The 16,833-nt window shown below is 48.1% G+C and overlaps 1 protein-coding gene across 1 annotated transcript in view; it reads right to left on the bottom strand.

Moving 5' to 3' along the window:
• LOC117973308 (uncharacterized protein KIAA1671-like) overlaps positions 1-16,833 on the bottom strand; it is a 54,566-nt gene that overhangs the window by 35,074 nt on the left and 2,659 nt on the right. Inside the window, exons 2-4 of the mRNA XM_058994286.1 lie at positions 7,500-7,584; positions 1,108-2,793; positions 682-805 (exon numbers count right to left, since the gene is read on the bottom strand). Of these exons, the coding sequence (XP_058850269.1) occupies positions 682-805; positions 1,108-2,714 (1,731 nt within the window). The 5' untranslated portion in view covers positions 2,715-2,793; positions 7,500-7,584. The remainder of the gene's footprint in view (positions 1-681; positions 806-1,107; positions 2,794-7,499; positions 7,585-16,833) is intronic.

The following is a 16,833-nucleotide window of genomic DNA, read 5'->3' as shown; positions in this document are numbered from 1 at the left end:
TTAAGAGACTGTGATATCTGCGTAGTAAAATGAGAATCAAAGTGCATTATGGAGCATAAAGGCACACCTTGTAACGAGGGAGCACTGCAATAACAAAACAATAAAACTAAAACTAAGGTGAAAGGTGCTTGCTCCCTGGCTGAGCTCTGTGCGCTACACTGATTGTGTTACCGGGGGAGGCATTTAATAGGAATCCTTCTCAGCTCTCCAGTGTAAAGCCAGGGCCTGGGAACCAAGCAGTGTGGGGGCTGGGTTACTGATCCAGAGTCCCCGTCCCAGTTCACACAGCCTCTCCGTACACAGGGCTGGAAACGCAGCAGCACTTCAAAGCAGAACCAGTCTGGAGATCACCAGCAGGGAGATTGCCGTGAGCTACTGCCTCTGGGAAATGACACTGCCAAAGCACATTCCTGGGCTAATTTAACTGTGTTTACTGATTTATTTTTAGAATGAATTCAGCAAAGTTTGTAGGATTACTAGGAGAAAGGAAGGCTTTGTGGCTTAGTAGTTAAAGCTGAGGGACTGGGAGGCAGTGTGTCCTAGCGGTTGAAGCTGAGGGACTGGGAAGGAGGCAGGGTGGCCTAGTGTGGGCTGCAGTGTGGGCTTATGGTACGCGCTGAGGGACTGAGAGAGAGTGATGAGGGCTGAAAATGAAATATTATTAATTTATGATTCCCTCACCTTTCTGTACTGGTCCTGGTTCTCTCTCTCAGGCCCCTTCCTCGTTCCCTCCATCTCTGTCGCAGTCTTCTCCGCGGTGGGTCTGAGAGACAGAGTCTCCCGGCTCATTGCTTCTGCGGAAAACCTGGAGAGACAGACATCGAAATACCAGCTTAACCAAAAATCAACACGATCAGCTTGCTCCGATTCAACGTCACCTCTTTTCTTTGTATTTGTTGTTAAGTTGCCACTAGGGGAGCTGTGTTTGTTGTTGGTTTTGAAATGAAACTGGACACTCACAAACACAAGCATACAGTAACAAAACACAGCACAGCTCAAAGCAATTACTCATTCGTGTCTGGTGGGCAAGATAAGAGTGACCTGAGGGGTAGTTCTGAGTGACTGCGGAGCACTACTGGTTAAATATAAAAATAAAGTTGCCCTTACCGCTTGGTGAGGTCAGAGGAGCGTGGGCGGGGCTGGTAGGACCTCCTCTGTGGCTCAGGTTTGGCCTCAGGCATGCCCACTTTCAGCTCCTTGATTCGCTGCCTGATCCCCACGTTGATGACCTCACTGGCACTCGGGGGTGTGGCCGGGGGAGACGACTCTGCCCCCGGTGAACTAGACACGCCCACTGAGCTGGATTCCAGCAGCAGGCTGATGCGCCGCCTAATATTCCCACCAGAAGGGGGAGCCCTGTTTTCCTCCTCGCGTTTAGTCACCTGAGAATCTGCCGCAGCAAGAGAGGGAGAGGGAGAGGGAGCGGCAGCAGGGACAGGAACGGGAGGCTTCTCCTCTGGAATGCTTTTTTCCGCCACTTTCTCCGGAGCGCCTCTGTTCTCCGTGACCTCCTGGCCTTCTGTTTCCCTCTCGCCCTCCCACGTTGCCTTCTCTGTGCTCCACCCTTCATCCAGCTCCGATCTTGGCTCTTCCGCTTTCTCAGCTTTCTTCCCGGGAGCGTCTGTTGGTTCCTTCTTTTGGAAGCCTCTTCGCTCAGGTTCCTCCTCGCCTCTTGAACCCGTGTCCGAATGCTTCCCAGGAGCCGCTGGCATGTTCTCCTTGCTCTCCTCGGGAGACGCGAGGCCGCTACCACTCTTCCGGTTCAGCGAGAGTCCGATGGCTTCGAACCTGGCGGTCAGGTCCATGGAGAGGGGCCTCGGGGAGCGCAGCCAGGGCTTCTCAGCCTGGGACAGGGGCTCCGAGTCCTGATCAGCGCGGCTGAGATCGGTGCCTGGACTGGGGAACATAGCAGACACAGGCCTGGTCTTGCTTCTCATTCGCACCCTGGGTTCAGAGGCCTGGCTGTCAGGCACTTGGCTCCCCACTGCCTCACCGGCCGCGCTGTCCTGATCCACCTCCGCCTTGCCCAGGAAGCCCATTGATTTGGCCCTGGAGAGAGAGCTGCCTGGGAAGACGGCCGGACGCCTCTCAGCCTGGGCTATCCACTCAGCAGGCCTGGGGGACCCCTCGGGTCTGGGGTTCTCCGTGCGCCTCGTCTCTGCAGAGGGGCGCTCCTGCTGTCCAGCCCCAATGGTCTGGGCTCTCTGAATAGTGACGGTCTCGTACAAGGTGACTCTGAGAGGCTCAATCTCTGTGAACCAATCCCGGGGGAGGGCTTCTGTCTCCGGGAGTGTCCTGGTTTTGGGCAGCGGTGCAGATTTGGGGGGCTCAGCGGTCCTGCTTTCCGACGGCTTCGGCGGCCCACTCGGTGTCAGAGCCGGCTTTCCAGGGACCCCTTTAGGCTTGGGAGCCGGCTTGGGCGCAACGATAGGCCTAATGGGGGCTTTCTCAAGGGCAAAGGGTTTAGCGGTGAGTCTGGGCTTGGGCCCCAGGGAGGGCATGTTGTTACTGGTGCTGCCTCCGGTGCTGAAGGTTTGTGCTGGCTTGCTGCCTTCCTCGGGCAGGATGAGCGCCCCAGGGCCCAGCTCCGGAGCCTTGTTGCTGGAGTCTGTGAGCGGGCTGACGTGTGCTCTGGAGAGACGGCTCTCACTCACTCGCTCCCGTGGCTCCGAGAGGGCCAGGGCGGGTCTCTTCACCTCCACCCGCGTTGCCATTTACTGTGCGGAAGTCTGAGCATCCAGCAACTGCAGCACCAGGGATTCAACCAGTCCGAGGGGGAGGGGCATGGGGGATCTGAGGAGACAAAGACAGGACACACAACAGTCAATGTGATGTTCAAAGAGGAGATTCCAGCTATTCACCAAATCAAACAGACCTTCTGCATCTTCTCACAGGGTCGCCTCCCCCCCCCCCCCCAAAAAAAAAAACACCCTTACCTATTGCAACCCTAAAAACTTTGTTTAAAAACTTATTTCTGGATATTATTGTTCCCACGGAAACACAACACAAGTTCAACAACAGGGAAGCATGACTTCACGTCGTTCTCATCAGTTTGAAGAAGACGTTATAAGGCTGCTGTCCGTTCCTCCACGCTCTCTGTGTTCAAGTCTATTATACTGCCTTTTATACTAGAAGATTACTGTAGCGATCCAGAGCCGTTTCTCTGAAAGCTGTCGTCAGCAGGGCTCTGTCTTCACCAGCAGACACAGAGAAAGTGCCGCGTGATTTCAGCTTCTCACAGTGAGAGACAGGGCATCGGGTTTCCAAAGGGGAAAAAAGAAAAAAACGCAGGGCAGCAAACGTTACCGCAGCGATCTTGCAAACTCAAATGCAAAATGGAGCTGAATCAGTGTAGCCAGAAAGCCACATAATACTAAAATCAGCTATCAAAATACTAGGGAAAGAAAAGCGGGGAGCAGGAGTTTAGACTGAGTAATGCAGCGATGTCACTTCTTCACTCGGGGAGGGGGAGCGGATAGCATCTCTTTGGGACTGGACTTCTTTTTTACACCCCTGTTAGAATGGATGATGCCGGGGGTTAATGCACTAGCCTTCCACCCTCGTGCGCTCCTCGTTTTTAACATCAACCCCAAAAGAATGACAAAGAGTGGCCCTGCTGCTCGGGACTCTGATTAGATTGCCTCTGCATCTTTCACGGAGGTCATCTGCAAACAAGGACTCACAGGAATGGATCAATTAGCTACGTAACGGGAGTCTTGATTTCCGTCCGTCCGGTCCTGTCCTTGAGAAATCCAAAGGCAACTCCTCCAAACCCCCCCTGCGTGTCTCTGGAGGAGTGCTCCATTACCTCTGCTGGTCTGCAGTGTGGATGCTGAAAGCACCCAGGGCACAGGCAAAGACAGAAATCAGTTCACTCCTCCTCATTAAAACTGCCCTGAACTCCCCCGCTATTGAAAACACAGCACCTGCTCATAACAAAAGCTGCAGCACCAAGGCTAATGACAGCCAGCAAGGCAGACTGCACTCAAACCTTGTTATCCATCTATTGCTTTCTCTCACCAACACACACCATCCACACAGGTGGAAACAAACTTCAAAATTGCAGCTTAGTCTCTAAAAACAACTTTGATCTAATGCAAGCCGTCGCGGTCCTGTTCTGAAAGATTAGCAGCTACAGCGCCGGCAAGCCTTTGTATTCAAGGACAGTGCGCTGGTGCCAGCTGAAACAGCAGCTTTGCCACAATGATCACAACATCAAGCAGTATACAGGGATAACCTACAGCTCCCTCCAGATTCTGCAGACTGTGGGAAATGTAATCGCACACAGCTCTGCCCTGCTGTAATCACAAGACTCACACTTGGATCCCAGCTGATTTGTAGCTGCAGGAAGTTGTGTGGTTACTGTTAAGTTTTCTTTTATTTAATGCTGGGTGTTTATGGCTGTGGGTTTGTATCCAGCATGGATCCCTGACATTTAAAAAAACAGACAGACACCAGCACCCAACTACTGACGCTGCACCCACCCACACAGGGAAGAATGCAAATCATCAGTAAACAAAACAGTCCCACACACAGAGAGTCATCTATATTATACATATTTTTACTCAGATAATGAATGAATAAATAGGATTATTAATAATAACAATAATAATAGTAAGTCACCATCTAATGTTATTACTGTATACACCACTGTGTAATACTGTAACGTTTACCGGAAAATAATCCTTCTCCATGTACAGTATAATAATAATATCAGATGTCTGCATTTTGAAACATGAACCGTGTCTCCAGAACTACACTGCTACACTATGTATCCCGTGTTTAGTCAACAGGCGCTCTGATAGGAGTGCGAGTCGATTCAGGTCACATGCCTGCGTCAGGGAACCCAATCTAACATGAGACGCCTGCTCACCATGGCAGCAGAACCACAAGAAACAGATCGGACCTGCTCCCGGGTCACTGCTGCGGGCTGGACTGGGCGACGCGCCCCATTAGGAGAGAGAGAGAGAGAGAGAGAGAGAGAGAGGAGAGAGAGAGAGGCTTTTACAAAATTGTTTACTGTATATACAGTACACTGCGCTGGTATTCACTCAAACACAGCGACAGAATATTGCAATTCCACAGTGTTGCTGGACAGATGCAGCGCCTGATCCAAGAAAACTAATGCTGTTTAGCAAAGGCTTAAAACATGCTTCATTTTCCCAAATATTGTATTTGTTATAAAGACAGTAAACAAGCCATAACTACAGGACTCTGTGAACACTCACAGTGTGTCCTCTATTTACAAGCACAGCGCTAGCAAACCTGCATTGTAAAGAGAGGTACGGTCCACGTGTTTACTTGCATGAAGTTTGCTTCCTTCTGTAGTTGATGGTATTTAAATGTGGCGGACAGGGACTGTAACCTGCGTGGATTTACAAATGGAAGTTGCACAATGTATAATTCAACCTGCAGGAATGTGCAGAGCGGAGAGTGAACTGAACTCTCTCCAGCACAGCTTCCTCCTGTGTGCTGACACAGCTCCCCGCTTTATTGGTGTTTGTGTTTAATTAGCGGCGAGACATTCTCTCTGAAACAGAGAGCTGTGGGAGGAATCGACTGAGGGAGTCTCGGAAACGGCTGGGTCGAGCATCAGGGAGCGCGGAGGCTTTTCAAACCCGTGTCCTCACTTGAAACGGCTGGGTCGAGCATCAGGGAGCGCGGAGGCTTTTCAAACCCGTGTCCTCACTTGAAACGGCTGGGTCGAGCATCAGGGAGCGCGGAGGCTTTTCAAACCCGTGTCCTCACTTGAAACGGCTGGGTCGAGCGTCAGGGAGCGCGGAGGCTTTTCAAACCCGTGTCCTCACTTGAAACGGCTGGGTCGAGCATCAGGGAGCGCGGAGGCTTTTCAAACCCGTGTCCAAACATGTGAATTCACAAACACACCTGCCAGCCACAGCTTCATGTTGCGACATCATGAATCTACTTCACTGCCACCAGGGTTTTAAAATCAATTCCCAATTCCAGTTCTCATTTCCTTTTAATCAAGCCCAACACGTCGCTGATCAAACATCGCAATTAGCAGCAATCTGTTAAAATGAGCTTCTCACAGCAGCAACACGTTACTGCAATTGAAGTCACGGTTAAGTCAATTAAACTGGCACCATAACAACTCTCACATAACACACTCCATTCTCAGCTATCTGTCAGGGACACTTTAAACCTATTTCAACATAGGAACATAGCACTCCCTTTATAGAAGCACCACAATGGGAAGAAAAGCCTTCTCAAGGGCAGACAGCTCTCCCTTCTCCTTCACAGGCTCCTGTGTGTCAGGTACTGGGCACCCCCCCGGACTGCACTGCACTGTATACTCGAGGGGGGGGGGGGATCTAGGATCTGCTACACACTCAATCAAGTGACTCTTATTGCAGGAGGATGGCTCTGCTGTTTCTCAGCTGTTGTCTGGAGGTGGGAGGAGGGGTGTGTTGAAACAGAAAGGGGCTCTTTTGTTCACATGAGAAGTTTAGATTTAGAACGATTTTAAAAGAGCTGCCAGGCTATATCAGTAACACTTTAATTTACAATACAGGTTTGTGTCAAAACTTGTTTAGACTGTATAAATATATATATATTATATACATACACACATACACACAAAATTACCATGCATTAAAGCTCTAGAGTAACAAAGCAACAGCAAGTGATTAGAGGCTGCCTCGCTTACCTGTGCTTAGCCTGTGTAATGACAGGGTGTGGTGCAGACTTAACACAGCACTGTCATTTCCAGGCTCACTCCAGCACTTCGGAGCAGCACAGACTCAGCTGAACTGCAATCGGTATGTCTAAAGCAGCGCTTGCACTTCACTACAGAGGCTCTCAAACAAACACGTGTGTCTTCGTCTGAGCAGCAGAGGCAGCCCTGTATTATCTGAAACGCTCACCTGCTGCACAGTCCTGTAACGACCGGCCTGTAGCCATGAGTGCACATCTTCATCGAAGGATTTATTGCCTTTTTTTTACCAAGCAGGTTTGGTTAGCGTTCAAGGTCCATGCACAGACTCCCACACAAGAAAGACGGCTTTCATCAGAAACACTGTCAGCGCTCAGGGGAACGCAGCCTTATCAGGTAAAAGAAGCTGCATTCAAAGTCTTTGGGAGCCAAACCCCTTAGAGACCAGAATTCGTGCAAATATTAGGCAACGCCCTGCCTACGTTTCAGCAGACTTGAAGGTGTGCTGATCAAGGGACAGATCTGACACAAACTTCACTCACTGAATGTGCCGGCCTGTCGGCTACATCCACATTTCCAGGGGTAGCCCCTTCCCTAGTTTTGACCAAAACTAAAATTTCTGGGACGCTGACACAAGAAGATCTATAAAGAAAAGGGGAGCTGAAAATAGAAAAATGACTGAAAGAAAGTTTCTGAGACGGTGTGGTGTCAGAGCTCTGAGAGGACGTGGCTGTTTCGGTCCTGAACCCAGTGTAAGCCTCTTTGAAGGGATGCAATCTGGTTAGAGGCCATCGAAATGAAGTTTCAAAATATAAACTCCACTTACATGAGTCAGCTACGTGTGCGGGGGCCCTGGTTTCTATGGCAACGTGCCTGTGATGTCATCACAGCAGGTGGGACAGCAACATCATCTGAAACAAAACAAAAACAAAATAGATGCAACCACTCCTTCTGACCTGTGGATACAAACACAGCACTGAACTCATGCAGCAGAGGCAAGTGTTTCTAAACACTACTGCAAGCATGTGCACCGTGGACAGTGTGTAAATGAACATGAATGGATATTTTACATACTTTATGCACTGTACACCAGGAATCCTTTGTGGAGATTTGCAAACAGCACACGCCTGGAGTATCGGGCATTTTGCATTGTTTCCATGCATGAGCCTTTGGTAACCCCTTCCAGAGCTGCAGCCCTTCATCGAACCAGCAGTCTGTGAAGAGACTCTATTGGATCTGCTGCACTTCAACTAATCCACAGAGCAGCTGAGCCAACGCCTAGCAATGTCCTATTGAGGACGCACCTGCTCAGAGTGTTACAGTGTGCTAGAACACGCTCACCTGAAACTAGGCAGCATTCTCGGCTTTCTTACCAAGGTTTAAATGCAAAGCTGAGGGAACACGAAGCCGTTGCGTGGCTTGGGACTTGGTTTCAGGAGACTAGGTTTCAGGACACTGCACGGCACACCAGGGGAGACTTGGGGGGTTAAACAGCAAAGCAGCCTCAAACTAGGTCTCCTGTAACCAGGTTTCAAGCCACTGTTCCTGAAAAAGTGGCTTCGTGTTCCCTCAGCTTTAGACTCAAAATCCTATTCCAGGTTTCTCAGGTGTGCCTTTATTGTGACTGACTTCTGCAACGTGTCTCTGCACCGGTGTGATCATGCAAAACACCCTGGATCACGGCTGGACCAGCTTTAACAAAAAACACAGCCAAGGTAAAACCCCGGGGTGGGGGGCAGAGGGTACAAAGCAGTGCCCCCCCCCCCCCCAATCTAACACTCCACTAGAGCAGGACTGGGAACGACCTGCACCTCGACCTCAGTGTTCCTTCTTTGTTTAGTGTAGCTCTGGGCAAGGCTCTGCTGACAAGTGGCTCACTGTATCCCTGTTATTAATAAGAACCTGAGACTTCAATTACTGCTCTGAAGACAGCGAAGGCAGGTATGAGAAAGAGCTTTGTGAGACCGGACTGGAGCGAGGCCATGAAGACAGACACTTGCCAGAGCATGGACTCCCATTCCTTCACCAGCACTGGGCTAGCAATCAGATACGTGAAAGCATCACAATGAGATATTACCGTCTAGGGGTGTGCCAGTGCTTGTATTTTCTGAGTAACTGCCTTTAAGAAGTATTTGTCGACAGATATTAAATAAATCAAAAACACACCTATTTATGAATGTGTTGATTTAAAAATGAGAAACGCTGCCCTTCCCTCACCTTTACAACTGAGAAACAATCAATGGTACTTGACTCCTGCGTCGAGTGTTTTAAAAGCTGAACTCAGACTAAACACATGGGATACAAAGTTCCTCTCATCCGGGGCGCTGACACCTACTGCGGTACTGAGGCTGTAAACGGACAGTGGAAATATGTTTAATCAGAGCTAACACCTTGCCCAGGACTACAATCCCACAATTCACTGCAGAGCTAACACCTTGCCCAGGACTACAATCCCACAATTCACTGCAGAGCTAACACCTTGCCCAGGACTACAATCCCACAATTCAGTGCAGAGCTAACACCTTGCCCAGGACTACAATCCCACAATTCAGTGCAGAGATTACACAGTTCTAAGGAAACTACAGAAAGAGAAAAAAAAGAAGTATTTCAAAAAGGGATAAAAGAAAGGAACGACAAATAAAAATCGCTTATAAAAATATAAAAGGAGTTTATTAGTTTGCTCACAGCAGGTTCTGTATGTGTTGAGTAAATGTTTATAATTAATAACCAACTACTTCCAGTTTTGTAAAAGCAAATCACTCAGAAGATTGGCACACCCATATTCCCAACTCTACCAGCCTGATTTAGATGCACAGTGAATACGACAGGGTTGGAAAAGAAACTCCCATTACGTTGACTATGAGCCATTTAAAATGAGCCCCCTGCGTTCAGGCAGATGCACCAGGAGGTGTATGCAAACCAAACTGACCACGAACGAGGACCCTCCTAAAAAACTAACTTTCAAACGCAAGTTCAGATGCCCGGGTCTTCCTACATAGGGATTCACAGTGAAAAGAAAAAGAAAAAACTTCTTTCAGAACTGTCCCACACTGTCCCTGCACAGTCACTCCAGGAATCTCAATACATGTAAATCTGACTGAGTTCAAGATGTGAAAATGCATGCGCAGACACACACGCGCACACACACACACTCCGACACTAACACTGACACGCACAGACAGACACTAACACAGACACACACACACACACTCCGACACTAACACTGACACTCACAGACAGACACTAACACGGACACACACACTGACATGCACACACACACACACACACACACACACACCGACACTAACACAGACACACACACTGACATGCACACACACACACACACACACACACACACACACACACACACAGTGTCACGGTACGGACACAGCTTTTTGCATCTGAATGCAAATGTAGTTTCCCTGTAAGCCAGATTCATTCAAATGAACACTGAATTTAGAGCAGACACAGCCAGCGCTTGAAGGAAGGCTGAGAGCTGGGGATCTGGAGGAGACTTTGGGTTTGTGAACATTGCCTGTGTCGCAGTTTAAAATTAGCCTTGCACTGAATCAACAGATTATTTTGAACTCAATCCCCTCTTGAGATGCGTGCTTCTCATTTCCCGAGTCAGCCCTGAACTGTCCTGTAAAGCAGTGTGGAGCACAACTTGCTTACAAAATTCAATGCAATTCTGGTATGACGTTGATATTCAACTTTTAGTGTTGATATAACCAGAAAAGGGGGAGGCAGGGGTCTGATGAGTGCAGAATGAATAACTGAAATATGTATTTACAAACAAGCCATTGTGTTAACTTAACACATACTTTATTAGCCTGACTAATGTCTGGTCAACATCGAAACCAGTCAGACTGTGGTTTTACTGCAAGTTTAATAAGACAAACCTGCACTTGTTAGCTGTACACTGGGGCTAATCAACCTCATAGTAAAAACTGGAATGTGTGAATCTGCCCCCTTCAAGTCCCAAAAGTAACCTACTAAAAATAGCCTGTGCTTCTGTGTTTTAAAAGGGATTCAAATGGATTGAATTATCAAGTTCTCATGACAGATCTGACAAAAAAAAAAACAGCTAGTAAGTTTAACAGCTGGTTTCAGAGATCCCGATAAACAAGAATGTTAAAGATTCATAGAAAAAAACAAAACAAAAACACAGCCGTTGATTCCCTGACCACACAGCACGACTCCCCCGGTCACTCTGAGGAGTTGGGAGTGGTGTGGACTGTGGATGGACGCAGGGGTGAATAAGTCAACAGATGCTCACAATTCAGTGGTGCGGATCGCTAGATCATTCACTCACTCTGCTTGTTTACAGGAAACAGGCTGCATTGCCAGATCCCAGCGCAAACAGAAATTTCCCAATGTCTTTAACTGCATGTCTGTGTGTGGGGGTGGGGAGGGAGGGTTACTTTTCTGATGCAGGGCTGGAAATAATGCAAGATTCACACCGACCGCACAGCAGAGTGATTTCACTCCATTGGGTTTTACAAGGAGCAGGAAAAATACAAAAACACATTTATCAAGGCGTTTACATCAAAATGCAATTCGCACCACTTTTAAAACTTTTGTTACAAAACTAGTAATTTGGAAGTTTAATTTAAGGACTGCTGTAATTATTTGTGAGCAGCTGTGCACTGTATCGTTAGCGGATTTGTGAATGTTCATGGCAACATGCAAACGGCAGGCAGCTGGAATCGAGGGCAGGTAGCAGCTAATGTTACAGGAGGCATCAGCAGCACAAACAGCTAATGCTGCAGCAGGGATGATCTGCAAGTCGGTTACACTGAGCTGTCTCTTTAAAAAATCTTTCCTGAGTTCTAAGAAGACAGGACAACAAAGCACTTAATAAAGCCTGGCTGTTTCTTCTTTCTTTCTGGTCACTGCTGACTCGCCTTGTTTGAAGCACCAGGCTCTTATCTTTCATGCTGAATTTACAGTCGCCATGGAAACCCACACTGCTCCCCAGCGTCTTCTGCTGACCCCACAAGTAGAATCCGATGAGCTTGAGGAGCAGGGAAGAGCTTGATCTGAACTACAGGAGAGGATTTTCATTTTAATGCTGCAGGAGTACACCAGTTTGGCTCACAGATTTACACAGTGACGTGCATCCATCACTGCATCTTAAACAACTTTCCATCCTCAAAAAGCTGATCCAGTTCTGACAAACGCGCCTTTTGCTATTCTCTTCACTTCTCTTGGACTCCCGGCCCAAGGGGAAAGCAACGAGAAAACACTTCCATCGCCTATCATTTTCTGCAAGAGTTAATTCTCTGGGATTAGGAGAGCAAAATGCGACATTGGTTTACTCCTGGGATTAAGAGAAGGAGGGTGCAGAGGGAGGCCCTTTAAAATCGCTGTCAATGACGGCTTTGAAATTACCAGGATTAGCAATGCAAAACACTGTTGCATTCTGCTGCTGTGGGGAGCAAATTACCCAGATCAGCAAAGCGAAACACTGCACAATAAAACACAAGTCATAAGAGGAAAACGCGGGGATCGCTGTGCAGAGTGCTGGCGTGACACATCCTGCTGTTACTGCAGCGCCCCAAGCTAGCACAGAAATGCTCCCCCCTTTGACATGAACATTACCACTGTATACTGTGCAGGGGGGGCGGGTAAACTGGGTCACCCAGTCAATGGTTTTTAAACACGGTTGGTTTGTTTTTTCTCCAGCCCTGTGTTTGTCTGTTTTTTTTAAATCCAATGATAATAACAAAGGACAGGACGCCCAGCCAATCCCAACCCATACAGTACACACCCAAAAACACAATGTTTCTTATTCTCTTCTTAACTTTGTAAATATTAAATTCAATGATTTATGACGGCCCTTTGTTGGGGTGTAGTTTGGCCTGTGCAGTAAGAGTTCTCTAGCTGGGTAGTCAAGGGGTTAATGCAATGGGTTAAAGCACAAAGCTTGCTAAAAATAGCACCCTCCTTTTCGAAGGAAAGCAGCGTGACTCGGGAGGGTGCTTCCCTGAACAGGGCTTTAGCCCTGGCAGTTTCCTGGGCAGTGCCAAGCAGGGACGGCCCACATGGATTAATTATTACCCATTACATTTGTATAGACCCTGCCCCCAGCATTCAGACAGACAAGACTCTCAAAGTGCTTTACAGAGCATGCAAAATGACAGCACGAGGTCGCGGGACCTCAGCAGGGAAACACAGCAGCCAGACATCAGGGGCTCTGCAGCATCCCAAACACAGCTGGGAGCACACTGTTGTTCGGTTTTGCTTTTCTGTATTTCAACACACACAAATTTATTTAATTTTTTTTTTTTTACATAAGTTATTGTTTCAAACATTCAAGTAAAGAACTCAAAACATGTTGGTTCTTGCACATTTTTTTTTTAAATTATTATTCTGGAAAAAGAAAACGCCGAATCAAAATGATGCGTCCATGTCAGTTAACACAGGAATGAGGATAATAAACCTGTGTTAACTTTATCCAGAAAACACAGTATATTTAAAAACACACCAAAACGTGCAGTGTATTCTGCTAAAGAATCCTGGGGAAAAAGCCTTTAGAAAATACATATAATAAAATGCAATGACTAACACCTGAGAGACAGTGAATCCAAATCCTTATTGCAAGAAAGCTTTAGGAACACTGCCTTTAATAGGGAACCGGACTGAAACCTCAGCAGTGCCCGGTTGTGCAAGGATACAGAGCCTTCACATGGGTCTGCACAGAGGAAACGCCACTATCCGCTGGATCGTGATTGCACTGTGGAACGATCAGCTGAACAGGTGCACAGCACCCCAGCTTCCACTCCACTCCTCCCAGCTCCTGCACCTGCCTCTGCTGTACTGTGTGACAGGGAGTCCCTCCATTGAAAACATTACCATTCAGAACCAATGGAGTCCCGCACCGCCACACTCTGAGCACGTCCCACACGGTCAGTCAGCTGCCGTACCTGCGGGTTACTGCGCAGCACCCTGACCTGTACAAGACCTCTGTAATCATCCCCTGATAGATATTCCTGAAACGTTCGTGCATGCTGTAGTCAAACCCTGTTTCACTGCAGCAGCATTACTCAAGAGCTTTTTACTAAGTCGCTAGGTATTTCTCTTTTCAGAAAACACAATACAAAAACACCCGCAGCTACAAAACAATTACTCACAACACGCTGTACAAATACTTTCCATTTCTTGTTATTTTATCAGAAAGAACATTTCATTTGTATTAAACAGACACGTGACCAACAAGCTTTTAAAACAATAAAGTATTTTGCTTTGTTTGGGCCCATTCCATTTACCGTCACCACACGGACGGGCTTCACTGCGAGCAGCAACACGTGCAACGAGGAAGAATAAATCAAATCTGTTACACAAACACGACTGCCAGGAAGGCTAATGGCTTTAAGGGTGGCTGGTTCAGAGACACGCAGGCTCGCTCAGCAGCAGACGACGCTGCTTTACCAAGACCTACGCGAACAGCCTGGGTGAGCACACACCCGGCGACTCATCAAATCGAGCAAGGTGATTTCTCAGGAGGATACAAATTAGCTTTTAAAATGTATCCACAGGGAACTTCCACCTGGCTTAATTAACATAGATATTTACACACCCGTATTATTATTATTATTATGAATTAATGCACAGGAAGCTGCCGAGGTCATGATTCATCAATATAACATATAGCACTGTGATCAGACACACAAGCAGAGAAGCAGCTACCTTCCTCCAGCTCTCAAACGGAACAGCCTTTCTGCCACAGCGTCTGCATCGTCCTGCTGCTCACAAAGCTACCATTCCTAGACTGGGTGGCTCTGCAGCACACAGGCTCCGTTACACAGTATAAAAGATACAGGACACGGGAAAGGTCAGGCACGCTAGCAGAGTCCCTGTAGCCCTTCCATGAAACATCCATGACAAATCAGAACCGAAGCCTGGAAGGAAGACTACAGCTCAGACCTGAAGACAGTCACAGACTGCTTTCTGTGAAGTACCTACAGCAGGGTGTGTATTCCAGTCTAGGGTCCCTGATGCAGGATGCCAGGCGAAATGTCTTGGAGGCATAGACATAAACAGAAGGTAGTGTAATAGCCTCAGAGAAGTGAGCAGGCATAGTAGCTGTATGTGTTTGCCTACTGGATATTACTTCACACCTCAAGTTGCATTTTTATAATTATGGATCAGCAAAATATTTTATAGGGAGGTGAGGGGACGGGGGCACACATGTGGCCCCCACGTAACCTACTGTGTACCCAGTGTTTGGTGCATAGTGAGAAAGGGCTCTGCTCCCCTGGGTCGAGAATCTAACTGAAGCCAAAAGGTACAAAGGTTTGAGAAATGATAGCGCTGGCTGATGACTGCTGGAAAGTCCTGGAATCCACAGCACACCCCCGAGCAACAGCAGACAGACACAACGTTCACTTCAGCCATCTCCACAAGCACAACCCCAGCCTGCCTGCTCGCTGACACTTAGAGGAGTCTAATAACGAACCCCTCTCAATCCACAGCCATCCACTCATGATGCTCAACCCTACCGTGTGCGCGTTACATACAGGAATAAAGCGTTTCATTATGAATGGAACGAAACCGCTCTGAGACAACGATGCAGGAATCACAGTTCATGAAATGCCATACTTTGCAATACAGCAGAGAAGCCGAGAGTCATATCCTTATTTAAAGAGGAGGCCACACATTGTGTTACATTTTACACTAAAACATCAATTCCTTGGTCACGGTTTACTGTTGTGAACAAACTGGCCAGTCAACAAGCTAAGTACACAACACAATAGCCCATTCCCTTGAACCCTGCTTAGCCCCCCATTGTCACAGTGGCATCTCAACTGGCACGCCCTCGCGACCACGTGCAGGCAAGACAACAGAAGAGGCTGATAACATTTCACAGCTAATGTATATTTTCCACACGTGCTTAGATGCATTAAACTTTTTGAAATCTCTCATTTTTTTGGAGACTAGCATGTGGATGTCTTCCCAGCAGATTCAGTGTCCACTTGATAACCACGGTTTGGGCATGTGTGGGGAGTGCAGGGGGGTGACAGACTGGAAACAACACAGGAGACCAGAGGACCACCCCACCCCAGTATCACCGGACTGGAAACAACACAGGAGACCAGAGGACCACCCCACCCCAGTATCACCGGACTGGAAACAACACAGGAGACCAGAGGACCACCCCACCCCAGTATCACCGGACTGGAAACAACACAGGAGACCAGAGGACCACCCCACCCCAGTATCACCGGACTGGAAACAACACAGGAGACCAGAGGACCACCCCACCCCAGTATCACCGGACTGGAAACAACACAGAGGACCAGAGGACCACCCCACCCCAGTATCACCGGACTGGAAACAACACAGAAGACCAGAGGACCACCCCACCCCAGTATCACCGGACTGGAAACAACACAGGAGACCAGAGGACCACCCCACCCCAGTATCACTGGACTGGAAACAACACAGAAGACCAGAGGACCACCCCACCCCAGTATCACCGGACTGGAAACAACACAGGAGACCAGAGGACCACCCCACCCCAGTATCACCGGACTGGAAACAACACAGGAGACCAGAGGACCACCCCACCCCAGTATCACCGGACTGGAAACAACACAGGAGACCAGAGGACCACCCCACCCAGTATCACTGGACTGGAAACAACACAGGAGACCAGAGGACCACCCCACCCCAGTATCACTGGACTGGAAACAACACAGGAGACCAGAGGACCACCCCACCCCAGTATCACCGGACTGGAAACAACACAGAGGATCACCCCACCCCACCCCACCCCACCCAGTATCACCTGATTAAAACACACGGTACACCCTGAGTTGCACTGAGGGGAGTCCCCTTTCTGTTCTCTAGAGATTTCCTTGTTTAAGTGAGAATCCAATAACATCCCTTGGACTTTTAAAGCATTAATACGAAACTGATTGAAATCCCTAATTCAGGCAATTACGAACATGGGGTATTTCTGCTATTAAATATCAAACCAGCATGAGGGAATGTGCGTTTTTATTTCCGATTTTAAACGGAGAACAGACTAGATGGAATTGGATTGTGTGTACTGTCCTGATTAAAACACAGAGCTAAACAGACATGACAGCCCTATCGATCTGCAGCCGCTGCTTAACACCTCACTGAACAGCCGATTCGGTACAGCAGCAAGC

The sequence above is a fragment of the Acipenser ruthenus genome, chromosome 21 (genome assembly GCF_902713425.1).
Source record: "Acipenser ruthenus chromosome 21, fAciRut3.2 maternal haplotype, whole genome shotgun sequence".
In the NCBI taxonomy this organism is placed as follows: domain Eukaryota; kingdom Metazoa; phylum Chordata; class Actinopteri; order Acipenseriformes; family Acipenseridae; genus Acipenser; species Acipenser ruthenus.
This window is presented reverse-complemented; position numbering and strand designations above follow the sequence as displayed.